Here is a 27,313-nt window from a genome sequence, read left to right as displayed (position 1 = left end):
AGATCACAACTTCGCTTGGGTAACGAGAAAGCTTGCAGGTTCCCTAGCATACTGGAATAAAAGGTGCTCATTCCTAGGACAGTAAGTAAAAAGAGAGAATATGGCTCACAGAATTAGAGAATCTTAGGCCTGCTGGGTATCTCCTGCATGTTTAAAAACTCAGGGAATGGATGGGACCCAGAGAAGTTAAATGAATTCCTATGTTTGCAGGGCTCTAATTTACAGTACCATGGGGTCTAGAACCAGAATCTAGGATCCAAAGTGTGCTTTCTTCCATCCCAAGTAGCTTCCTCCACATACTTTATATACATAAATCAGTAACTCTAGGGTTCAAGAAGAGCCATTTCTGAGTAATTTTCTTACCGAGCATGCAAAAGTGTGTATAGATGTAGTTGCACATGTACATTCCCACACTGGATGAACACTTACTCCCGCTCTACAATGTCCGGGCACTGGAGATACAGCAATGGCTTAGATAAGCTCCCTGGTCTCAGGAATGTGCAGTACTAGATGTACTGTGGAGCGCACATACTGCTTCGTATCCTAACTTTGCAATTACACAGCTTACTGGTTTACAGGGTGACGTATTTTGGGTCAAATTCAAACACTTCAAGACAGCTACAAAATGCAAGAGACCCTCCCCATGAGACCAAGAGCAGCAAGCCACAGCCCTTCGAAGGCCAAATGTAGCCTCTTGCTATTTATAAGTAAAGTTCTACTGGAACATTGCCACACCCATTCATTTTGTATTGTCTAAGGCTACTTTCCGATTCCAACGGCAGAGTTGAATAGTAGTGACAGAAACTGTGTGGCCTGAAAGCCTAAAATATTTACTATCTGGCCCTTAGAAAAAAAACAAAAACAACTTAGTAGTGCCCCTGGCTGAAAACCTATAAAATAGGTTTTAACTTCATTTCCTCATAGCAGTGTTAAAGGCTTCTACTGTATTAAAAAGGAGACTTCTTTAATGCGTGTCCCTCTTGGCTCTCTGTGCTAACAAAGAAGAACATTCTTCTCCGGTGGACAAGGAGCCCCACTGCCCAGGGGGAAGGAGGCTGGCGCTGCGCTCTCTGTGGCAATTAGGAGGTGAGTGTCTGTGCTGCCTGCTTGTGAATGTGAAGTGTCCGTTGATGACAATTAAATGATTCTAAGTCCAATTTTTTCCCCAGCCATTACAGTTTCTAGGGTCTCCCTAACATGGGGCAGTGGTCGTGGGACTGTGGTGGGGGGGGGGAGCAGGAAGGTTCTCGGTGGGTTTAGGCATACTCGGGTTGAAGAGAGTTGGAAGAATGGGAACGTAGCAGAAAAGAGGAGAAAAGCACCTGAAAAAGCCAGTGGAAATGGAAGAGAAACTGGCCTTTCCCTCCATTAGCCGCTCCAGAAGTGCTGAATTTAATCTGTCTTCCGTGTGGGTTTCCCAGCTCACCTGCTGCTCACAGCGCTAATGTGGCCCCGGTCACACAACCGAGCGTAAGAATGGCCCCTCCTCACTGCGGGTGATGGCTCTCTGCAGACCTCCCACCCAGAGCCGCTTGACTTACTGATGAAAACAAGCTTTTATTGCTGTTGGCACTGTGGCCCAGGGTGGCCGGTAAAGCGCAGAGAGATCCTTCTCTAGTCAGCACAAGTGTCTGGGAAATTCCGCTCCCCAGATCCTTCCAGCCCAGGATGCGAAGGGCTGACCCGAAACCCAGCGGGCAGTCAGCAACATCAGCCCATAATTTGTAAGCACCGCAAAATGCAGGGGGAGCTCCTCCTCATTCTCAATGACTCCACGCTGGTGTCATTTGTCACCATCACTTGGGAGAGGACAATCGTGTGGAGAAGTCAAAATGTTAACCTCATCAAATGCAAGAAGTTCACCAGAATGGCAAGAGCCTTGAATGCAAGGCGAGCACTGGTAAAGCCTTGGCCGTGGCCGAAAGAGTGTGGTGGTTACTTCAGGAGACTGCTTTGCCCCTGAGCGGACTGGCTATGCATCGTTAGGGAGAATGTCAGGCCTGCAGTTTCACGGGAGAACAGCAGAGCCTGCAGAATTAGGTGCCCTGGCACAACAAAACAGAGAGGCTCAAACCTCTGCCGAGTGTTGCGAGGGGCTGACAAAACATTCATGATACAGAGACAGGCTCTAGGATGAAACTAGTTCTGGTCTTTCTGGAGTCACTGCCCAGTTGAAGAGCTTGGACACAAAGCCTCACCTCTGTGAAGCCTCACTTGCTGCACCTACGTAGTGTACTAACAGTAGGCTCAGCCTTAAGCAGCTGGTACGAGGCTTACATGGACCCAGCACGCACAGGTGCAAGCCTGGGGGTGTGGTAAGAGCTTGTGGATGGCTACCTGTGATGAAGATGGTCAGGGTGAGGACCAAGCAGGTGGCTCAGCCCCTCTCAACTGCACCTGAACCTGGTAGTCTTTTGCATCAGCATGGCGCAAGCTGTGCGAGGTGATGGCATCATGGCCACAGGGCAACATGCTATCCTGCAAAAGTCCTTTCGAGGAAGGAAATGTCAGTGTCGCAGGGCAAGGACACTCCTGTCAGGTGGGCAGGCGCTCTATGTGGCCAGGGATGGACAGACAGGTGAGAGGGACCCACAGGGATGGTCACCTGTGTGCTTGGTACCAATGTGAGCCTTTATCTCTGCTTCCTCCATGGTGACGAAGTCGCAGGTGGTGCAGCAGATTGAAAACATCCACTGCTCCTTGTCCACGTGGAGTGACATGTGGCTGACAAACTGGACATTGAGCTCGGTCTCAAATCCACACACGTGACAGCTATATGAGAGGATGAAAGGAAAGAGGGAGAGAGGAGTGGTTACGTCTACATGCAGGCTATCCAGCTATATAAAGACTCCAAACGTGCTCAGGATAACTGGACTTTCACACACTTCTTCCTTCTACCAAAAGGTTCTGCATCAGAAAATTCTTCTGCTTTCTGGAATGCCTCAGAAGTGGTCACCATGCCAGGTGGATTAAGTGCTAGTATAATGTAACAATCCCATACATGCTATAATGATGCGAAGTAATCATAAAGTTAATTTAAAATTACAGATTCCAGATGCTGCACATCACCTAACCGATTCCTTTGCGCAAAGAGATGGCGTGCAGCCTTGCCAAGATATGTGCAGTACTGCACACTGATAAACTCAGAGCACCCCTGCATCCCAGTGAGTCCCCCTCTGGCTCTGGGAACTTGCCGTGCAGGAAAGAAAGCACATGCATGTCATTGGGTGGCACTCCAAACCGAGCAAGCCCTGTCTGTGACAATTCCTGTTAGAAGCCACCCATCCAAGGAGACATTTCATGCAAAAGCAAGTTTCCACCAATCTCTCCAGCCTATTTCTTGGCAAGATTCCTCAGAGCCTGAAATTTGGGATTTTATAACAACCCAGCCAACACTGATTCATGGTTGAATATGGAACAGAAACGTGGAACTCCAGGTACTTGAGGACAACAGGACCTGGGAAATATGCAGTGCCTCAGGACTCTCTACACAGGGTTCTCAGATTTATTTTTCCAAGTCTTTTTTTCCCTTAGTATAATTCTCAGGAAGCAGTGAGGTGCTCAGGCACCGAGGTGGGAGTGTCTTAGCTGCCCAGGCCCAAAAACTAAGTCCCCAGAGCCCTGCCACTCCGTGGAGCTCCACCCCAGGGAGCCGTCTCCCAGGCCACTCTCTTCGGTCAATTCCAGTAACACCACCGGAGCTGAGAGGAGGCAGTGCACGTGCATACGGGGTTCAATCCAAGCAAAGCAAGTACAGAAATGCACGTGAGCGCTGCAGCGGAGAGCAGGCGCCTTGGCATATACGCCCCAGCAGACGGAGGAGTGTTCAAGGAAGTTTGGGGAAGCTGGACTAGCGGGGTCCATTTGCAGCTCACCTGTAGTAATAAGGGTGCTTCTTCCCGTCACTGCCTTCAGAGGTGACGGCGCTGACAATGTCTTCAGTGTCCGTACTCACCAGCTTCACTGAATGGACAGTCAGGTGCTGGTTGAGGTTTGCGCGGCACTTAGCAGCATAGGGGCACAAGTGGCATTTGTATTTTCTTTCCTCTGGGGGAGAAGGAACAGGGAAAAACCCAAACAGCTCTCAAAAATAAAATCCCAGCACTTTGCAAGAGACCATGTAAAGGTATCAAGGAGAGGAGGGTTCAAACTTCATCTCACATGGGGACAAAGGGAACACCTTGGGATTGTAAATCTCTAAAAAAGCCTTTACCCAGCAGGTCACTCCTGTATTAATACTTTCAAAGATAAAGTCCCAGCGTAACTGGATCATCTGCTTTTTCCTGGACACCCACAGGCCCCTCTTCCTGATAAGATGAGTCTCAGAGGGGTTAAAAGAATACTGTGCAGCTGCAGGGGGATGGCTGGGTAAGGGGCGGGGGGCTCCGTGTGTCAGTCCAGGGCGGGAGCTTCGCTGGGGGAGGGCAGTCAACACAGCATTCACAGGACTGGTGTAGGAGCAGCCCCACCATTTTCCCGAAGCTCCAGGCCTGGGGCAGCCAGGAAATAAAACCCTAATGAAATAAGGGGGAAAATATGACTCACGTGGAATCATTTTAATTGGACTTTTTCATTTAACATAAATAAAATTAAAAATTTCAATTAATTTCTTAATGAAAACCCTTTCATAAAACTGACAGTGTTTCATGACTGTTCCAGAGTGGCACTCTGAATTCATTTGATTAATCAAGCAAATTAAACAAAAGGAGCAGGCGTTGCCTCCAGTGTATGGATAAGGGTCCAAGAGTAGCAGAAGGAAAGAGCAACTTCATTTTCTTTTCTTAATTCTCACTATGTATTAGGGGACTTGCCTTTAAAAAATACCCATCTTACATCTTATCTACTTCAGAGGGAAGAACAAGTTAGAAAGTTTTCCTATACCAAAATGTAAAACAGCATTTCAGTACAGCTGGTCCCCAACATCTGAAGTGCTGGGTGACCTGCAGCTCAGCAGGGCTGGGGAGAACCCCACTGTGCAGATGAAATACCTTTCTTTCTTCTGGGGGAGAAGGAACTTCATTTGCTGCACTGATTTAGTTACTGTTTATTCCTCCTTTATCCCTCTTAACTTGGTTGCTTCCCCTTTCCCAACACACAGAATCAACCATATTCTGTACTTTATTATAGTAAATAAAGTAAATAAAGATAGCAGCTGTTTCTCTACCAAGGTTTCTTGTGCCCCTGTAATTCCCATTAACCACCGTGAAATGAAACCAGTGAGATGGGGTGCAGACCCACCCCTGCACCCTCAAGCTGAGAGCAATACCTGGCACAGAGTTCAGGAATTGTACCTGCATATGCCTAAATGTGTATCTTTTCTCATCAATCTTACTTGAACTCAATGAACCCTTCAATATAAAAAGCCCTTCCAGGGACATATTTGAACATCTAGGTAAAATGACTTCAGAAGGTCAAGATAAGAACATTTCCACTACTCCCGTTATAATTCTCTTGGAGAAACTCTCTCTTAGTAACAGAAGCTGGTGATCCAGGGTGCAGAAGGCAGAGCGGTGAGGCCCTGACTCACCTGTGTGCAGCGAGAGATGTCGCGACAACGTCTGCTGTCGGCCGAATACCTTCCCACACACGTCACAGGGAAAAAGCTGGTCGTTGAATTTCCAGGATGGCAATCCATTTCCTGCCTCTAGCACTATCTTTTCTGTTTCTGGGCCAAGAAAGCAGAACATCAGGAGGGATAAGCAAGACATCACAAACAAACTGCACGTTAAGTCAGTATTCAGGATGTAAGCAGACTTCCTTCTGAAGAACATGGCTGGTAGCGGCAGGTACGTCCCGGCCTTAAGCTCACTTCCTGTCCCTTAGGAGGCTGTTCTTGAAGGTTGTGACGGCCAGTGGATTCCATGCTAGTCAAGGTCTCCCGTGTTCTCTCTTTCATCACTAAAGGTCAGCCGACCTGAGCCTCAGCAGGCCGACAGCATGGTTTAGCACTGCCTGGTATATAGTCGGTACTCAATAAATAACTTGTTGAATGAATGCATGAATGGCTGAGTTGCATGTTAAAATTCCAGAGATGTAGACTCTTGTCACAAGACAGTGAATGAAGAATCTCAGATTCTGGTGTGAAACCAGATGTTGAATCTCTTGAAAGGAAATACACTTTCACTGTCCTTTATGAAGAAAACCTTTGCCCTCTGTGCTGGGTTGTGCAAAATCCTCAATGAAGATCTTCTACCATCACAGACTCAGTGATGGCAGCTGCATACTGCTTGCTGTGGTCTAAATGTCTGTGCTCCCACCCAATCCAAATTCATGTCACAATTTTAACGACCAACATCCTGGTGTTAGGAGGGGAGGCCTCCGGAGGTGATTAGGTTATGACAGTGTACCCTGAAGAATGGGATTAGTGCCCTTATTAGAGAGGCCCCAGAGAACTCCCTTGCCCCTTTCGCCATATCGGACACAGAGAAAAGTAGGTATTCTGTGACTTGGAAGAAGGTTCTAACCTGCCCCTGCTGACACCCTGACCTCTTCCAGTCTCCAGAACTGTGGGAAATAAATCTGCTATTATAAGCTAGCCTGTCTGTTGTACTTTGTTATAACAGCCCGAGCACACTCAGGTACCGCTCCACTTAAAACTCCCTAATGCGAGAGCACACGGCTAGAATTTCCCCACAGGTCTCACCTTATTTGGGGAAATGATTCCCAGCCATGAATGTAACGAGTGGGCCTTAATACACTCTCTTGTCATCTTAAAAACTTTTATTTTCTCATCATCATGCATAGAATCACCTTTATTTTCTCATCTATATTCCCTCACATTGAACTGTAATGCATCATACAAACAGTCGCTCCACAGTAATATAAGGAGAGCAGTGATCGCGAGACACCGAGAGGAGTGAAGGGGACGTGTCCTGCAGGACCCGTTGTCTGGGTCACTAACAGCCCGGGGGGTCTCACTCTAAAGAACAAGGCACATAATTTACCTTGTTCTGTACATCTCAGGGAATTATTGTGCATCTTCTCAAGCACAGTGGGTACTGCCTCCCAGAATCGGATACCACGCTGTGTAAGTCGTGGTGGGAAGAACTTTTCCTAAGACCCACGGAAGTGAAAACGCTCAGGCCACTGGATGGGGCAACATCAGAGCAAAGCGCTTTACTTCACACGATTTGGTTAGAACTACTTCCCAAGTCAAATGGATCGATTTCCATTTGAACGCAGAGAGAGTTGCCAGGCGGCGTCATCAAAGGAAGAGCAGAGAGAATAGGAACACGTGTGCGGAAGGGGGCGGGGCCGGCGGCGCCGCTGCGATCCTGAGTGCACGAGGCACCGGCCAGCAATCCCGGTGCATGTACTGATTTATCTGTGTTTGAAAACATAGCTCTTCCCGCCTCTGGGAGAAGAGCTATTCTTATTAGCGTAGGAACGTGTGACTAAAAAGCTTTGAAGGGGAAGGGGCAGAATGGCGCGGGAAGGGAAGGTCAAAAGGAAGGTACAGGCCATTGAAGTGCCGAGGAAGAGAACCACTCTCTCCGAGGACTGTCTTTGGGTCTAGTCAGTGGGAATTTCCGGCCCACAGCAATGCGCGGGTATTTTAGGAGCGCCTTTTACGTGTGTAGTCAAAACAGTGTTTCAAAGGAGGAAGACAGTAATAATTACAAGGAGAGGTCAGGAGGGCAGAGAGTCTTCCAACAGTCACAAGAGTGAATTAATTGGGTCGCATACTCAACAAATAGATGCAATTCAAAATAAGGGAGTCTGTTACTAATTCTTTCAAGTATTAGTCACACACTCGAGAAGGTGAAGCATTATAAAAAGGCTGATTCCCTCCACTGATCTCAGAAAACTTAAAATTACGAAGACTGGGGGGACTTGGTGAAGGGGGAGCCTAGCAAACATAATGTTCTTCATGTAATTGTAGATTAATGATACCAAAAAAAAATTATGAAGACTGTGCTTCAGCTAAGCAGAAAGGACACCCTCCTGCCATGGCCAAGCAGGCCAGAGCCGACTGGAGGGCACCCAGTTCCGGCCACCACCTCCCTCGCCAGGGCCCCACGCCTTGTCCAGGAACGGCTGCTCTCTCTGCTTGCAGTCTGCATTCCCCAAGGCTGTCCACTTGCACTTCACACACAGGAGCAAGGCGACTACAAGCCCGCCGTTGGTAGCCTTCTCCCACCGGGCACAGGGCCTCCCAGTCACACTGGCTGAGCGGAGCAGGGTGGCAGTGGGGGGAGGATTACTGTTCTGACAGACGAGTACCAAAGTCAAAGGCCTGCTCGTCAGCCTCTCACGGGGCTGACATGGCGCTCGACAGATGCCACATGCTTGCACATTTCCTGTGGACGATGCCACCCAATGCCATGTGAGAAGCCTCAGAATCTGTTTTGATTCCTCCCTCTCTCTTTCAAAGCCTCCAATCAGTCACCAAAGGCTGTCCGGCTAGTTCTAGAGAGAGAGCTGAATGGGATGGACACCCAGCAAGGTCGAGCTCTGAAACATCTGTGCTTTGCATTTTTGAAGCAGGTGTGGCCCACAAGACCGCCGAGAGCTGCCACCCACAGCCACAGCTGCCCCAGGACGCACACCGGGGCAGGGCAGCACAACTTTGCGGTTCCTGATGATTGAAAATCATCGCAAATACTTAAAAACAGTTAAACTGGGAACCTATTGATAAAGAAGTATTTATAAAGACAGATACATGGGCCCGTACTAGTCTCTATGCACTAGCAATATGGACTGTAACCAAGGAAACCTGTGCAGGGGCAGCAGCGAGTGTCCCCGGGGTGTGCATTTTAAAGCTGCGTTCACAGACCCGGCACCGTGCTGCAGCTCTGTCCTGGGAACTGAATGAACTGGCTGGGCTACCACTGCGGTCACGTGCTGCAGGTTTAACCAGAAGATACCGTGTTTCGATTTTTGTATGAGTGTGGACAACAATGCGGAAGCTACAACTGACCTATTTTTTATGTAAACTCTTCCTATTCTTGGATTTTTAATAAGCTCTGACACCTGCCGTTTGAGTCCTTCAGAGTCTAGCTCCAACCCCCACCCCCACCTTGAGGTCCCCACTTTACCTCCTACCACCCAGATACTCAGCAGGGTGAGCCACTCACCCTCTTGGGAACAAGCTAGTTCCTTTTGAGCCATCAATGCTTTTCAATCAACTATCCCCCCACCAGAAGCTGCTCCCCGCCACAGCATTTCTTTCATACAGCAAATCCAGCCCATCTTCAAGCCCTATCCCAGATTTCATCTCTTTGGTGAAGCCTTCCCCAGTCCCCCAGGCAGAATTAGCCATTTCCCGTTCTCTGTCCCAAAGCACTTCTTTGAGTACTTCTATTGTACCACTTTGCCTCTTATATTGTTTACATTATCTTATATATATATATATATATACACATTCTTATCACATATAATAAAATGATCACATATGATATATGATCATGTATGTATATACGACATACATTTTTCTTTTTTTAATAGGAAGCACCCAGCTAATCCAACAGGCAGCAGTGCTCAATAGATGCATTCATTCTCTGGCCTCCCTTCTCTCTCAGAATGGGAGTCACTGAGAGAAGGGGTTCTGCATTATCATTTGTACATCCTCAGCATTAGCACAGTGCCTGATATATAGGAAGTATGTAGCACATATTTGTTGAATAAATGAATGGCTAAATGAAAAGTTCCAAATGAGACAAAGAATAAATACTGTTCTTATTTTATAGTGGAAACTTGGTCTTAGGACCCTGGATGTTAGATTCTGGTCTTTGACAAGCTTCATCTTAAAACTCTAGCATCATGTGAGGAAGTTTCCATATTCAGTATTAAAAGCAGTAAGTACAGAGCCAGCTGAGCATAGTTCCATGTTAATTATCTTCTTTTGTTCTACTTAAAATTTTTTTTTAAATATTAAGGTATTTGCTTTTTAAAAACTTTAAATTGAAGCATAGTAGGTAACAGAAAATTCCACATAGCAGTAACTGATTTTAAATCAGTCCATGAAAAAGTCACGAATCAGCTTGGAATATAGGTATTATTTTTAAAACTTTTGCTTTTCTTCATCTTTATTTCCATATCCCTTTGTTTCATTATTTTAAGGAGCTGGATTTTTAATTTTTGGATTTTCTCCATTTGTTTTATAAAAGAATACTTGTCTAATGATATCTTTTTATAGAGCCTCAGAGAATTTTGTCTCCTACAGCGTATTTTATTTCTCCTCATGCTCTCGTATTCTGGTTCCTGGGATTCCATAAATCACTTGCACAAATCTCTGGCTACTCAGTATTACCTGATCAGATTCTTTTCTACTTTCCCACCTACGGTCCTTGCTTTGAATGTCATTTGGGGCTTTCCCTCTTCCTTAAACAGGTTTTTGTTTCCAGTGAAGTAAATTAAATCAAACAAATAGCACTTCTATCCCAATAATAAAAGTTGGGAAGACAGGACTAGAGTATAAAGAGAATCCCCCTTAGCAGGCCCAATACAAAGCTCTTAGCATTTCCTATGTACGGTGAACCGAGGCCCCTCGTTTGTAGTGATGAGGCCTAACGGCCCAGAGACAGCCTGCCTAACTCTGCCTCCTAGGACTTTGTGCGCCAAGCAGACAAGGCTCATTTCATACACAGGGCCAGGGAAGACAAACCCCACCAAGTGCTTCTTTAAAGATTTCCAGGAAATAAACCCATCTGCTAGAATTTGGGAGGAAGCTTGGCAGACTTGACAGAACACTAGATCGAGTAGAGGACTCATATTTCTTTGAATCCAACACCTTCATTTCCATGAGGAAGAAACTGAAGTATAGAATTCCAAGATCTCTCCCACCCGAGACACCCCAAAACTGAACAGTGTTAAGTAACAGAATCAAGATTTTCATAGTATTTAAGTCTCCATCCTGCTCCAAATCTTTGTTCAGTGAGAACCTTAATGATCCTCTTGTTCAATGTTCTTTTCTCACATGTAAGGGAACCGAGGTCCAGAGAAATGAAGTAATTGCCCCAGGTAACCCAGCTAGTACCTCTGGGGGAGCAAAGCCTAGACCCATGGCCTCTCCGAAGCTTCTCCAGGCCCTACGGAACCAATACCAAAGTCTACAACAAACAAGGAAGGCACTTTACTTCTCCTTCTGGGCTCTAAGTTTAATATTCTTGGTTATAAGATGACATGTGCAGATTTGCAACAATTCACAGACACTAGGATTTCTTTCTGTCTCCGTTCTTGAAGGTGTTGGCCTAGAAAATTTCCAGCCACAGAGAAGTTAGAAGTTATAATATGTCGAGAGTCAGAATAAAGAAGGAACAAGAGAAAGATCAAATGGGGAAATCCTCAAAGCCAATCTCCTTCTCAGGTAAGCTAGTTATTACTCCATTGGACTTTCCCTGACATTTGGGGAGCATTTTTGGTGAAAAAAAAAAAAAGAACAAGAAGAAGGGAAAAAAATAAAAGGAGGATTTTTCAGTTTGCTTCTTTTCAATTTTAATATCATTTAGCCTCTGACAGGTAATCATTTAGCTTTGTTGGTTATGTTTTGCTGTGTGAGGAGATCCCTGTACCTCCTGCCAAAACAGCCCTCTCGAAGAACCATCCCTCAACCTGACTTTGGCAAGAGAAATGCGGAGAGAGAAGGCTTTATTTGGTTAAAGCCGTAAGCAAAAGATTGGCCAAAATGTGACCTCAACACATAACTAACTGTCCAGAGTGACTAAATCTGCACTGGCTGCTCAGTGAGGAAGAGGTCCGGGCGCTGCCCTGGGTTTTCCACTGTGGCAGATGGTATTTTTTATCATTTCTTTCTTTCATTATCAAGCCTGGGGAGTTTTGAGGTATATCTCAAGTGAAATTCTGAAATCCTCTGCATTTAGAGTCAGTAGTCCTGGACAGATTAAAACCTATCAGGTCATTTCCAGAAAGGCCATGTAATTTTGGGGTTAGGTCCCATCCTTACTGGCTCTGTCCTTTGACTTTTATGGACTCTTTCGGGCCTCTGCTTAAAACAAGCTGCCACCTTCTGAGGGCTGCTCAAGAATTAAGAAGTCAGCTGTGGCAAAGGACTCTTTAGGAGTTAGCAGCTTTACTCTGGTGCTCTTTTTAACGGTCACTTCAAACTTGAGGTAACTTGGCAGGTCCAACAAATCTATTAGGTTCCTTCTGACCACCTATCTGCAGGTCTTGGTGTAACCATATCCCCTTTAGGGACCATCTCAAACACTCTCCCAAAGTATGAAGTTTTCTGCCAATCAAGATGTCAGTTCCATGAACAGCTAAGACAGCAGAATTTAGCAACAGGTTTTGTCAATCTGTGCCCAATCAAAAACACCAAATGGAGATTCATAGGCATCAAAGAGCTCACAGCCTTGGTCTTCTTTGGGCCCATTTCCAACTGCCAATGCTTAACAAACTTAGCAAAGTTTTTCTTTGCTTAGAGCCTGGGAAGGTAAAACCCATCAAGTATTTCTCCAAAAAATTCCAATAAACCCATCGGCTAGAATTTGGGAGGGAGCTCTAGCAAACCACTTGACAGAACTCAGATTTATTCGACTCCAACTCCTTGTCTATGGAGATAAAACCAAGGTGTGAAATTCCAGGACCACTCTCACCCCAGTGTAGCCCACAGCTCACCCATGGTTGAGTAACAGAACTAAGGTCTCCATAGTAACTAGGTCTCCATCCTGCCCCACAACTTAATTCAGCGAGGAATCTTAGGGATTATCTTCTTTAATGTTCTCTTCTTTCCTGCAAGGAAACAGGCCCAAAGACCTTAAGCGATTGCTTCATAGTTTCACTGAGGCTCCTTCAGCCATAAGAAATCAACTCCAAAGCCTACAGCCAATAGGGTTTATGGAATTGGTTCTTAGTAAACATCCTGGAATCCCCCCAGAAAAGTTAGATGACATTTTTTTTGCTTAATGCTGGGCAACAGTTAGCCTCAATGAATCTTTACTGATGGACTTGTAAACCGTTAAACTGGTAAAGAATGATAAATGTTTTCTACATCTTTTTTTTTTTATGCAGGTCGTTTTAAATCAATAGGAGAAAAACAGAACTTGATTCTTCCAGTAATAGAAAATGGCTAAGACTTAGCAACCCTAATTCCAGTGAAGCCGATCACCCAGAACCTGAGCGCTGCAGGGGACTTTTCTAGGGTCCAAACAGAGGGCATCAATGCCAGAAGCTAGGCCGACTGATGTCTGTCGCCTCTATATAACTTAACCTTAAAAAGAAGTCCACTGGGATTTGGATGCTGCTTCTACATTTTTCCTCTACTTGTATTTCCATGATCAGTGGATCCTGAATACATGCTTAAAGAATAAATGAGACAGTCATATCACCAAGATCATGACTGTTGAACTAAGGGGCCAACTGATTTTGTATGATGATGAAACAAACTGCCACTGTTGATTCGGGAGCCACACCTAAAGGACTTTGGTTTTTACCTTGCCAGTTATCATAGACCAGTGACCATCTCTCTTCTTAACGACGATGGTAGGACCTAAAATCTTCGTGAATGCCCTCAGATGTCCCAGTGTTGAGGACATTCATAAATTGTGCTTGGAAAACCACTGGGCCTGGGAGTGGTGTCTTTCCTTTGGCTTGGTGGCGGACACTGCCGACTGCTTACTCAATGTCCAATGGAGCTGCAATTATTTTTTTAGGGTGGTGATGTGCCCAGATAAAAACAGGCACTTCCCTTCCCCAGCTTCCACTGCCCTTAGAGGCGAGCCATGAAACACAGACCTGGCCAAGGAGTTGGTGGTGGGAGTTCCTGGGGGGAGAGAGTCTCCGACACTCCCCCATTTCCTGAAAAAAGCAAAAACAAAAAACCCCCAGTCTTGTAAGGCTTTTCACCAGGCTCTTCTTCCTGGGACGTCTAGAGGTAGAACAACCCTCTTCAACCATGCAGATAAAAGCCACCTGATAAGGGTGGCGAGCAGAAAATCAGGAGGGGGCCAGGTCCTCACGCAGCTGCGCCAGCCCCGTACCACCTGTTTCTGAATTCCTGTATTAGGTGAAAAAAATCCCCATTTGGTTAAGTCACTGTGGTTAAGCTGAGCATAATTCTGACTATAAAGGCTTAAAGTATACAAAAGTTTCACCCCACTGTGGCAGTTTATCTCCATTATGCAAAACAATATCAAGGTCATTAAAAGTACTCTAAGGAGATAATGCATAATTAAAACAGCAGCTTACATTTATGGAAGATTTACTCTTGTCCTAGGCACTGTACTATGCAGTTTACACATATTTAACCTTATACAGCACTAGGCATTAGGTACTATTGTTACCACTTCACAAAAAAAAGGCTTGTCAGACTCAGGGAGGTTGAACAATGAATTCAAGGTCACCCAGCTGGTAAGGGACAGGCGATCCCAAATCCAGGTCTGCCCGCCTCCAAAACCCATACCCCTCACCACTCATTGTATTTTACTACAAGATCAAAGAAGAAAATCTCTGGGTTCTGGTTTATTCTGCCAGTGACAAATCTCTCTACTACAATCTCGATTTATTCTACATTAAATTTTCCCGGTATTCACAAACTGTAAGGAATAAGCATCTGTAATTACATACATTTAAAGGGGGGCTTTACTGGGGGCAACCCAGGGCTTCCTCCAGGACTCAGGCCGGGAGGCGGCGGGGACCCACGCCTCTGCCTCGTCTCGCGCCTGATTTCCTCTCGGCTCCTTCCTACATCCTTACTGCTGCCGGGTTGGGGCATATAAGGCTCTGAGCACCAATTATGTAAAGTTTAATTACATAACTCCTTTCAGGCCAGTCTTCACTTGTCCCAGAGTAAGACCCTAGGATGACTCCTCTTTCAGCTCTTCCCAGTGGGGGGAAAGAACAGGGATCCCAGCGTGGAGCTGTCCCACCGCTGTCGGCAGTGACGGTGGATCTTTAAATCCAAGAGTTTTCTTCTACAAATTATTATAAAGTATGGGCCTATGTAAGAACATCCTGAGGGAAATTAGCATTGTTGGGGCAGACAGGGGCATTCCCTCTGTATTCTCTTGTTTATTGTGAAATAGTGCTCAGTATCAATTTATTGAATAAATGAAGGAATGCATAAAAGTAGCAGACCACCGTTGTTAAGTATTGGACCTTCCTGAAATATTCTAAAGCATGAAATTTCAGACTTCCTAAAATACTAAAAAATTCAGACATTCTAAAATGCTAAAAATGTCATGCCTGTTTACTCCTAAAATTGTATGGCATGCTTTTCATTACACCTATACAGTATTTAAAAAACATTTAGTATGTTTCTTTTTAAATTCAAGTCAGTCGTTTCCAAATATTATTCAAGTAACCCCCTAGGGATTCTGCAGCTCCCTTCACTAAGATTGGCATGCACTTATATTATCAATTATTCTAGTCCCCTCTTCTTATGGACAAGCCTGGATCTTATCATCTGTTCCTTTAAGATTTCTAAATTTCCTTAAAGCCTTATCAGCTCCCAGACACTGCAATACTATGTGTGACTACATCCAGTTTTGAATTTTCAGTCTCCTCTCTCTCTACTCCTGATCTATTGAATTCTGTTTTAAAAGAAAATATAACTGTTCTATTTTGCCTTTCCCTTGACCCTGGGTTTTAGTACATTATAAAATTTATGTTAAGTGTGGCAAATTTAACATTTTAAGGCAACACCAGTCACAGATATTTTCCTCTTTGACCCAGAAATGCAATTTTGATTAAGTGAAGTTTTATATTTTTATATGGTGGAGTTTTCTGTTTGTTGGTTTATTTAATTATTTTTCCCCAGGTAGGGACCATTGGGGAATAATCTTGTTAGCTAGGAGAGATGGGAAAGGATCGTTAGCATTTTCCTATGAAAGTATGTCAAAATGATTGGCAGCATTAGTAATTTGTTATCAATATGGTAAGTAACACAACTGGCAAACAGTTTATTTTTTAAATAAATAAAATAGGCTATCTCCATAATAATGTCATTATCAATGATTCATATATTCATGGCTAAGATTTACTTAGCACTTATTTTGTTCCAGGCACTGTGCTAAGGCTGTCCCTTCACATTATTTCATTTAGTCTTCACAACATGTTCAGAATGGCCTCATTATCATCCTCATTTTATGGATGAGAGAAATCAAAGCTCAGAATGATTAGGGAAGTAGTGTGTTCTCACGCAGCTGGTAAGACATGAGCCAGGATCTGAACCCAGGGTACCTAACATGGAAGATATATACTTCGTAGCTTCCCTCTTACTGCAGGAAATTCTAGTGTGTCCACTGAATGGGTCATTCTTTTTTGTGAAGATTCTTTAATCTCTAGATCAAAGTAGAAAAAGGCTGATAGCTGCTGGCTTTGAGATCTTTATAGGTCAATGACCTCAATTTAGATTGGGTCCTAAGGAGGCCAAGGTCATGTGTTAACCTTTCTCTTTCTTAGGCAGCAGGCATCGTGGCATTTTGTGGTCTCGGAAGAAAACACCTTATCAGCTGCCTTCAACACAAATGTCTCTGTTGAAGAACAGAATGGAGTTACTGTTTAATGTAAATTTAATTTTATTATAAACATATTTTCTCCTATTGACAAGGAGTCTGAACAAGTTAGGGCATTACCATTATCAATATAAATAAATGAAAAATATAAGTCATTTCTATTTGACATTTCAGGATTAAAAGAGTAAAAAATGGATTTTTGGCTCACACACCAGAAATACAAATATCCAATAGCCAAGGGGTCTGTGAAGAAACAAGGATACAAATGCCAACGTAGTTGAGCAAAACGAGGAGAAACCTACATTTTAAAAAAAGGTATCTTCTTTCCATTTCAATTTTCAAATTTTCAAAAGGAAGTCAAACTAATGCAAAAATATCAATGCACTATTTTCATTACAAATCAAACTATAGAGAAACCAAATAATAAATTTGGAAATATGACAGCACTACCATAGTCTGCTGTGGAAGTGCAGTATATTCTAGTTACAGGTCTCCTCTCCTGCTGTAGGTTGCATGTATGTATTTTACTCCTGTGTTCTAACTTGGTCATTTTTCAAAGCATCTCTTCCTATCCTCTGTCTTTACACAGATCTTAACTATAATAGACAATCAATTAGTATCTGTTGATTCGATTAAAATTTCACTAATTTCAGGCATAGGAGAGAAAACATGCATTGATGTTCGATACGTCAATTAACGTAGTAAATCACAAAGCTGAGACGTCCCAGTTGGTCCCTGATGCACCACTTCCTACCCTATAACAGAAAGCCACTACCTTTAACTTTAATGATGGAAGTTCAACATTCTGTGAAGACTCCACCAGTATAATCTTTGCCTCACCTTCTGTGAACTACGGAGAAGGCACATTATTACTTCTAGTTTGCAGAAAGCCTGAGGCTTGGATCGGCTAATTGCTTGCCTAAAGTCCTATAGTAAAATTCAGACCGGGAGTGAACCAGTTTGAACTCAGCACCGTCTTCGCTTCATATTCCTCGCCTCCCCACATGCTGGAGTTCAGCTTCTTAATCACATCACATACCAAAGAGTTTGCATAACTAATCAGGCCTCAAACCATACACTGTATTATAGAACATGGACTATAGTGGAGAACAGATGTCACCATGAGAATCTTGTTTTCTGCTTTTTCCCAATTTTGGCATGTGCACATTTGTAACCTAATGTTGCATGAACAAAGATACTTGCATTTAACATTAATATGGGAACTCACAAATGCTCCTTGAATTGGACTGCTGCCACATTCTGATTTCAATGGCATATGGCTGCTTTTCCAGCGTATGAATTTGCCTCAAGGTCCTGATGGTGTCTTCTGAACTGAAAGTGTGGTCACATTCTAATCGTACAGAAGATGATGTCAGCTGAAACTCCTAGAGATAGCTATACTTCTCATTTATAAAGCATACACATACCCAACACTGATAAAGGCCAATGGAAAAGCTCTTTCCCTGTCAAGACTCAATCCACAGAGCCATTCAGTTGAAGAAACCAGTAACATGCACAGCAGAAGAGGTCACCAAGTAACACCAAATCTCAAATACTGTTCTGGCAGGTAACCACAGGTAAAAAATGAGCTTCCAAAGGCAGGGCTTTCAGATGGACTGGCACATCTCTTTCCCCTTTTAAACTGAAGATGTAACCAAAATGGCCGACTATAATATGCAGACCAGGTCTGTCACCCACATGTGCCTGCCAAAGGACGTCAGAATCACTGTCACCTGCTTGTGAGGAGTGACTGCGTCTGCTTATTCCCTCACTGCATTATTTATAGATGCTATTCTCGCATTATTTAGGCACCATGATGATCACAAGTATGCCCTTTTAACCTAATCATTTTTGCTCTAAGTGACACAATGGGGAAGGTCTAAATCACGATTTGATTAGGTTCATGTGTGTGGGGCAAAGGCTATGTTTAAAGGAAGGGAAAGAGCAGCAGCTGTCCTGTTTCTGGACTTCTTTGCTGTACCTGCTCAGCTAGAGAAGGATGTCTTACACCAATGGCTCCTCACGTAAGGTTTCGAATTCCCTTTCAATTTAATTTAGAACCAGTCAGTTAAGTCATATAAAAATATGTAAAAGAGAACTGGTTGTTGATTCTGGGCACCCATATATTTGGCCTGAGTAGTTAAATGATCGTGTCTCTAGGTGGAGATAAAAGTGGCCTCCTGAATGCAGTCAGGAGCTCCATGTGACTCCACTGAATGGGCTCAGTGTCTACCTATCAGAAGGATGCTAATGTCCTCTATATCCTGTTAAATCAGGAAGGGTGTAACCATTTGATTCCACAGGGTAGAAAAACTTGCCATTGGCAACCATGGAGGGAAGGGACTCTTCATTTTTTCATTTCAATTATCAGCTTGAAAGGAGGTTCTTTACTCTTTCAGGTGGAGGGCTGCTTAAGAATAAATGTTCCAAAAATAAATTATTGTTATATGCAGATATGTTTGCACTTGTCTGTGCACACAATATGACTTCACTGGAAAAATGCCCATGAAACTGGTAACACCGGTTGAGTAGCACAGAAGGGCAAAGGGAGAGAGGGCGGCCAGAAGGCGTGGGAGTAAGGAGCAGTGAACTGGTGGTGGGGAGGAGGGTGGGAGGGCCAGCGTATTTTATCACTTAAAAATTGAACTTCTAACCAACTCTGAACATTTGGAATCATCTCTCCATTTATTCTCTTAATACCTGTGCAGAACATGTAGTCACACCACCAGTAATAAAACTTACTGAGAACTAATGATGCACCAGGTGCTCTGAAAGGTACCTGATGTAAGTTACATCATTTGTTTCTCCTAACAACCTGTGTGGTAGGTGCCCTTCCCTTTTCACAGATACTGAACCAGTCCACACACACACTGGCCTCCCGAGGATCATACCGAGACAGAGGCAAGGTCAAAGACACTGTATTACGTTTTATAAAGTATTTTGGTTTCTTACAGTCACACAATTCTGAGACTGCAATTGCAATAATGATTAACCAATAGAATCTTTCGTAGAATCTAATATTCCACAACAAATATGAGAGGTGTTGACATGTTTCCCACAAATGTATCATACCTAGCTCAAGTCAGAATGTGGGTTTCTCTGTGTCGGATAAAAGAGACTCTACAGGACTAAGTAAGTACAGATCTTGCTCTCAAAGGTAAACTATTTGCCTTCAGGTAAAATCATTTTTGAAAACTTCAGCTGACCTTTATAGACATTTCCCCTTCTGCTCTTATAATAATAGCCAGAGGATGATCTTCCTATCAAGTTACAATTATTTACTCTGATTCACCTGGGTCTTCTGCTTTGTTGAAGTTGACTAAGGAGAGGTTGTGGCATCCCTGAGCTTTAAGAGATTATTCACAGTCCTTCTCCTCACAAGCTGCCTTATAGGAAAAGGACTTGCTCCCCTTTGCTCTGGAACATGTTCACAGGTGTAGGGCCACCAGTCCCCATTGTCGTGTGCTGCTTCTGTGCCTTCCTGCTTCCTGTATTCGTTTATTTTAAAAAGAGAAAGGAAAAGAGTGGAATCCTTCTTTTTCTGTTTGGAAGAATTAACACTCTACGACCTGTTTCTTCAAGTCATGAATAATTTTTAAGCATTATACTATAATATGCTGATTTTTAAGAGATCAAAGCTTCTGTGGTAGAAATGGAAATGATTTATTCTCTTTGTATTGTTAAATCCACATGCCCTCTGAGGGCTTACTATTCAGCCTAGTAAATATTTTGACACGTCAGTCTTAATAATTTTCATTTCCATATGATTGGATGAAATTGTTTTCTTCACCATTTTCTTTTGATAAAATAATAATTGCCATAATGACTCATTGTCATTCTTCCTTACTGAATTTAAGATTAAATGGATGAAAAATCATCCTATTAAATTTTATGTTGTGAGGACCGAAGGGATTTTAAGAGGAAAATCAAGACAAAAAAAACATGTGTCTTCAAGTATGGCCGTCCCCACTGACTTCTTGTTCACGTCAGAGTATGTTCACAGTCCATAGGAACATACTGCCTTCCATACAACAATAGACACAATCTGCATTTCTGTAATTTCACACGGTAAAATAGTGACCTGCTTTCAAAATGTACACTAGTAAAAAGTATGACATGATCTAACAATGAACATCTGCGTTTTGGGGAACAAACTATACTATCAACACAGGCTTTTCTCTGATACACACAAAATGCACACATTTGTATGTTCACAGCTTTAAATATATTCTAACTTTTTAGGCATTTGCATCTTAGAACTGATGCGGCAGAATGTCAGGTAAGGATGTCTGCTATAAGATTTTGAAACCTGAAATACTGTAGGAAGTCAGACAGCCACTGTTTATAGGTCTTCTGAGTTGCAATGTGCTCACTATGAGTTCTTAAATTCCTTTACTGAGTAAAGAAAGAACTATCTTGAGTTTAATGAACTTTGTCGATCAAACCAAAAATCTCGGATGTCTGTTGAGAAATCAACAACGTATGTTGATGTTTTTACAGCTGACAATGCAATTGGACCATCAGTTGTCTACACTGAATTTTTGCCTTGTCCACCAATGTGGCTCTGATGTAAGAAACTGGCAATCCACTGGTTCATGAGTTGGCTTGAATCTACATCAATCTTAGTTTAGTCTTGTTCTTTCCAATCACATCCCACATTTTAAAATTTTATTGTGGGTGGGAGCTACAACTCAAAATTAGATCAAAGCAACAAATATTTAGTGAAATTTAAAAATCAAATGAAATTAACAGACATTTACGCACTAATAAATTAAGACTCAAATCAGTTGATATGAAATCAGCTGGTCAGGTGCTAGAATCCCCTGCAATGATAACAATGTTGAGAGCTCTTAGCAGTACTCACTATGTTAGGTACTGTTCTGAGTGTTTTATGTGTATTACTCCACGAATCCTCACCCCATGAGTTAGGTATTACTATAATCAATTTACAAGGAAAGAAATCCAGGCACAAAGAGTGGAAGTAAACTTGCTAAAATTGACTAAGCTAGGAAGTGCTAGAGATAAGATTGGAATCCTTACTGTCTCTCATGATTTAGGATTGATGTAACAGACTGAAATAACAGGCCATTGTAGGCACCATCACTGTCTGCAACCTCTATCTTGACCAAAGGCCATCTGGAATTATTAAGCAGTCTTTGAGTTCCTTGACCTTGAATTAATCTAAGACAAGATATCTGGGGCAGAGACTGCTAGCTGTTCTCCAACATCCAAGCTTTTCTTCTTCCTTTAATCAAGGAACCCCTGAGTGTTAGCTGGGCACGTGGCTGCACAATGAAACAGTCTTGTCAGTCTCCCTAACAGCTAAGTCTCCCTAACCAAATTCTAGACAACAGGATGAGTGGAAGTGATGTGCACAACCTCTGGATCTTCCCATAAAAGGAGGGTCGTGCCCTCAACTTTTATCTTACCTTCCTGCTGTTTAGGGTGTGGGGGTGATAGGGGCAGCTGGAGCAGCCACCCTGGGCCATAAAACGGAAGCCATATGCCAAGGATGGCAGAACAACACGCTAGAAGGAGCCTGAGCACTCTGGAGCCCCCACGTCCCCACACTGTTTATACTCTGGCTTCTATATACGAGAGAAACAAACTTCTACCTTATTTATTAAGCCACTGTTATTTTGGCTTTTTTACAGCTGTCAAAGCTTTATCCCAACCAGATACATGTGATTTTTTTTGCCATTTAAAATATGCTCAGTTAATTTATAGGGATTAGGACCCCTACTCTATAGAGCACGTTTTCTGTTTCCTGAGAGTTTAGTGATAATTCATGAGCAAGAGACTGTCACGTTTGATGTCTGCTTTTCAGGCCACTGTTATACTGAAATAGTGACACAACTGCCTGGTCATTTAAGTTCAAGTGTTAATCCAGTTATTTAAATACCCAAACAGCAGCTGACAAACTTGCATAATTTCCAAAGTACATGTTTATGCACAGTTGAAGCAGTGTAATATAATTTGTATGTATATCTGGTCTGTGAATTTCGGTTTTCAGTTCTCCTGTTAAGTGCATGCGCCAATACCTAAGGCAGAGTTCCTACCTCAGCACTCCTGACATTGTGGACCAGATCATTTTGTTGTAGGGCCTTTGCATTTTAAGATGTTTAATGGCTTCTCTGGTTACTACCTATAGGTGGCCAGTAGCATTTGTCCTTTGTCATGACAATTAGAATCATCAGACATTGCTAAACATCCCTTGGGGGACAAAGTCACCCCCCAGTGAAAACTCATACATCTCACATAACCTAGGTTTCAGATTTTAAGAAAGCAGAGACTGTGCCTACTTAAAAATTCCAGCAGGGCAGGGGATACAGACAGGTAGGTCCTTAATATACTTTCAATGATATGGTGCCCCTGGTGATTACCAGGGCCAAGGAGCATGAGCCAGTTATTTTTTAAATTAAGAAGTTCACTGAGTTTTCAATAAGAAAACTCAAAAGGCAGTAAAAAAGTCATAGGCATAATTCTGAGTACATGTAACTATTAGTCCAACTTCCTCTACCCAAGGTTAAGATGGAAATAATTGCCCATGTGAAGTAAGAAGAAAAATCCTCTATTATGAATGGAATTCTTTTATGGAAGCTCTAATGACAGTAGAAAAGTCGACCCTTTCAGAATGGACAGCACTGCCTTATTAAACCTCCAGTTCCTTTAGCCTTCAGATGTTGCTAGCACCGTATTTCCAGACATCTGGATATTACATATGTGTAATAAGTGAGAATTATTTGCAGGTATTTTTAAATATGGGAGCTTTCTTAGCCCCACCAGCGAAGTTCACCTACTTCGATATCCCCATAATACTGAGCTTTGAAGTTTTGACAAATGGAAACCTTTTTATGCTCCATGAGATCAGCTCATTCAAAGCGAACAGTATCTCCAAAATCTCTTTCCAGTTAGAAAGAGTGGGCAAGAATGTATTTTTAAAAAGAAACGTCGGCCATCACATGTCCTCAGATGGGACTCCGGGGGTGCAGGGAGGAAAAAGCTGTCACCCTGCATTTCTTTCAGCTCACTGCCCTCATCAGGAAGGCCCCCAGCACCTTTGACATGACTGATGATTGTCAAGGTGTGGGACGCCCATCAATTTGATGTTCATTTTCATCAACATAGCAGAAGTAATGCCCCACAGGTGGAATGGAAATTACATTATGTCTTAATTGAAAGAATTCTCTCTTTGCTGATTTCTGGAGTGGGTGGAATCCAAGACACAGCTTCATTCCCCTTTCAGTACATTGCCTTTAAAAGCTTAGCTGCTGCTGAAATCCATCATTTCCAGCAACCAAAAAACTCCATTATTTCAGTCTGAGCGTTTTACCATTCATGGGAGGGTGGGGGGTGGGAAGGGGATGGCAGGGAGGGTGAGCTGCTGCTATTCATAGGGAGAGATTTTTTTTTTAATGGAAATTAAAGGCAATATACTGGGGAGAGATGGTCATTTACCCCTTACCTAACACACTGAACAAGAATGAAGCTGGCCATGGTCATAGCCACCTATATCCAAGGAAGCGCAAAACCAAAGACTGGTTTCTGATACTAAGAGCACTGAGAGTTCAATTAATGGCTAAATGTGGCATTAAAAAAAATTCTTCTATCTTTTTCCTCCCACTTAAGTTCACTTTGTCATTACTTTAAGATTTTGAAAAGCAATTGTGAGACATTTGTTCTTCGATGAGATTCACTCAAATGTAAAACATTCTTACTTTCTCTTTCCTACTGAGATACAAAGCCCTGTATGACCAGATTCCACTGGGAAAGGGTTCGGTTCCTTTTGTTTTGCCTGTTTTTAGTACAGTGGGGCACAGCTTCAAAGGCCTGGCTTGGGCGTGATCCAATCAGCTCATTAAGGATAGGAGTTGGGGGGTCCACAATGTGTTTGGAACAAACCAGCCTGTTGAATTCACACCAAAGCAGTTGGCACCAAGGCTGATGGTTCTTGGATTAGCCAAAAGGTAACTCAAAGGTGGGGAATGACTCCAGGTATCTTTATCTGTCAGCCCCAGTGATGGTCAGATTTCTGGTTGTGACCCCCCTGGCAGATCATGAAATGGACTTCGTGAGTTTCAACCAACATTAAAAAAAAGGTGAAAGTTAATAGGATAGGTTAGAAAATATCAGATATGGTGCATGTGTGAAGATTGTTTAACTTACCTATCTCTATCAATCAAGCAATCAACCAACCTATCTCTAGGCATTTTACACTGTCATTTCACCCCCACACACATCTATACACATACATGAACATGTGAAATTAACTATGGGTTCTTATCAAACAAGTTTGAAAACCACCCCCTCTACATCATTCATCCTTTGTTATGATGAATTATTTTAAGGGTCTAAGTGCAGTAAAACCAATGCATAAAACAACAAATACCTTTTTCCTAGTGAAGATTAAAAATTCTTTCTTTCTTGGTTGGACGTTAATCCCACCAACCTCAGCAATTTGAAAAAAAATCAGCCCATGCTAGTTACCACCTTCAAGAGGGTAAGAAAATCACTTCTTTGTTCGCAGTGTTATCAGGATTCCTCCTATTTCTTCAATTGCACAAATAAAGGCAGTCATGTTGGAATCCAGCTGTTTGCAAAAGGATTTAGAAAGCGTCGTGGATATAATCTGAGAGGGGTTAGTATCACCTTGAGAACGTCAACCACACAATCTGACCTGTGAGTTGTCTTCTCTACCTTCGTTTTGAACAGAGAGAAGTTTTTCCTATTAATCAAAGGATTCCTTATGAATCAGTGTATACGACTCCCCAAGACTCTTAAGAACGTAATAGAGTCAGCAGTATCATTTAGCTTGAGCCAGTAATGATTTCCCAAAGGTCTAACGCAGGTTTATCCCAGTTCCCCAATAAAATGAAAATGACATAAAAGCACTCAGTGTGCTAAGCACACAGGAGGACCCTAGTTGGGTTATTTATGCATACAAAGAAAAATCCAGTTTATCAAAATGGACGCAGTTTTCCTTAAATTCATTTCTTTTTGTTTTAACTTGCTCTAACCTATGGTGTGTTACCTTGGAAAGAGGGGCCACTATTGCTAGGGAACAATTAGTCAATGAAAACCTTTTTTTTATAATATCTCTATTTTAAATCTATAAATCTTCATTTTGTAGTGGAAATGTCCATTTCATATAGCAAGCCCTTTTATAGATTTTGACCAGTTTGCTTTCCTTGTCCTTTTTATGCCAAAAGGAAATGAAAACACCCACATATATTAGTGAAAATGGATGTAAACGGACCACTTGTAAAGGTTTCTCCTCTCTCCACCCTTGCCTCTTACCCCAGTGAATTTCCAAATTTGCACCATCCTGGAGGAAACTCTAATTCGGACTCACTCTCTAGCTCAATATTAAGTAGCCCATCTCACAGCTTGCCAGCAGGCTTATTTTACCACTGAAACGTTTTTATCTCCCTCCCTATCTCAACAAACTGCTTCTGAATGGCTTCGCTGAAAAATGGCGTTGTCACAGGCCTAAACTAGAGAATCACCTGCTCTACTCTGGTGGCTAAAAAAACACTTAAACCAAAAATTTAGCTGGACAGTATATTTATACAATGCAACTCTTGAAAAGTCCATAAAGAATCTACATTTCCTCAGATATTATGGATAACAAAATATTTTTAAGAAGGATTTCAATACCTGAGGATTATTGGAGATAGTTGGGAAGTAGTATATTTAGCTGAAAGGTTGTCTTGAACCTGAGCTCTTCAGGGACGGTGATGATCTTACTTAGTCACTAGGCTTTTGGTGTTTTTACATATGGGAGGCAATGGAATTCCTTAGGAAGTCCGTGAATGGGGCTAAGGCATAGAACCTACTCTAAGTCATATTATGTACTAGCAAACATGGGCTCTTCTGATAGTCAGTCATGCACATATGTAACAAATACTTGGGAATTCTGTTGTAAATAACAAATGTTAATGTCTAACACAATCTAATTTGGTAGAACATTTGTAGAATGGCATCATTAGTGGGTTTAGGACTGTAAATCACCTCTTCAACAGCAGAATTGGCAAAACACACATATACAATTGCCTCTAGGCTCGCTTTGTGAGCATCTGTTAGAGTAATTTGCAGTATTGGTCAATTCATGGTTACCTGACATAGCTCTTTATAAATAATGCTGGAGCAATTCTTGTGTGAAGTTAAATTCACCTTTCTTATGAAGGCAGTCTCTTTTCTACAACGAATTCTAAATGGTTTTGTCTTGTCATTATAAAATTCTGATTCCAAATTCTGTTAACTTTCTGAGCTCCTTTTATTATTAGCATGAGTATTGTAGACTTTTCCCTATAAATATTCAGTTAAATATCTAGGTAGTCATTTTAAACTGATGACAAAAAAAAATTTCTTTCAACTAAACATAATAAATAAAAATATAATCCCTCCTGTACAGCTTAACAGTAAGAAAAACTAAATGAGGTGGGCAACACTCACCATCAATAATTATTGAATGGATAGCTGCAGATCCCTTCCACTATAAAAAGTAATACCCAGCAAATTAAATTACCTTTCTTTGCCTCTGTTATCTTTATGCAGGGCCTCTTAGTTTCCTTTGAGCCTTTCAAGGGATCTTAAAAGGGTTTTAAAGCTTAAACAAGAAAGTCAGATGAACTCGTTTAAATGGAAGTGAGATTATGTCATTTCTTGGCTCAAACATTCCAATGGTTCCTGGCATACTTGCAATACAAGCCCAAGTCCTTCTCTTCACCAACAGGCCTTATGAACTACTCCCCCTCCCTCCGCTCCTGCCTCCCTTCTCTTTCTGCTGTCACTTCTCCAGGCAAAGCTCATCCTCAACTCAGAGCCTTGCAGTTAGTGCTCCCGTACCCAGAACACCCAGAACACCACCACCTGCCCCGCTGTGACTTCCTCTTATG

At 42.6% G+C, this 27,313-nt stretch overlaps 1 protein-coding gene across 6 annotated transcripts in view; it reads right to left on the bottom strand.

The window, feature by feature from the left end:
• The window catches only part of ZNF827 (zinc finger protein 827), a 162,312-nt gene that overhangs the window by 12,864 nt on the left and 122,135 nt on the right, over positions 1-27,313 (bottom strand). For all 6 annotated transcript variants that reach the window (XM_073232608.1, XM_073232606.1, XM_073232610.1 and 3 more), the window contains exons 9-11: positions 5,528-5,665; positions 3,876-4,047; positions 2,606-2,772 (exon numbers count right to left, since the gene is read on the bottom strand). In XM_073232608.1, the coding sequence (XP_073088709.1) occupies positions 2,606-2,772; positions 3,876-4,047; positions 5,528-5,665 (477 nt within the window). The remainder of the gene's footprint in view (positions 1-2,605; positions 2,773-3,875; positions 4,048-5,527; positions 5,666-27,313) is intronic.

This window comes from Manis javanica, chromosome 3 (genome assembly GCF_040802235.1).
Source record: "Manis javanica isolate MJ-LG chromosome 3, MJ_LKY, whole genome shotgun sequence".
Taxonomy (NCBI): Eukaryota; Metazoa; Chordata; class Mammalia; order Pholidota; family Manidae; genus Manis; species Manis javanica.
This window is presented reverse-complemented; position numbering and strand designations above follow the sequence as displayed.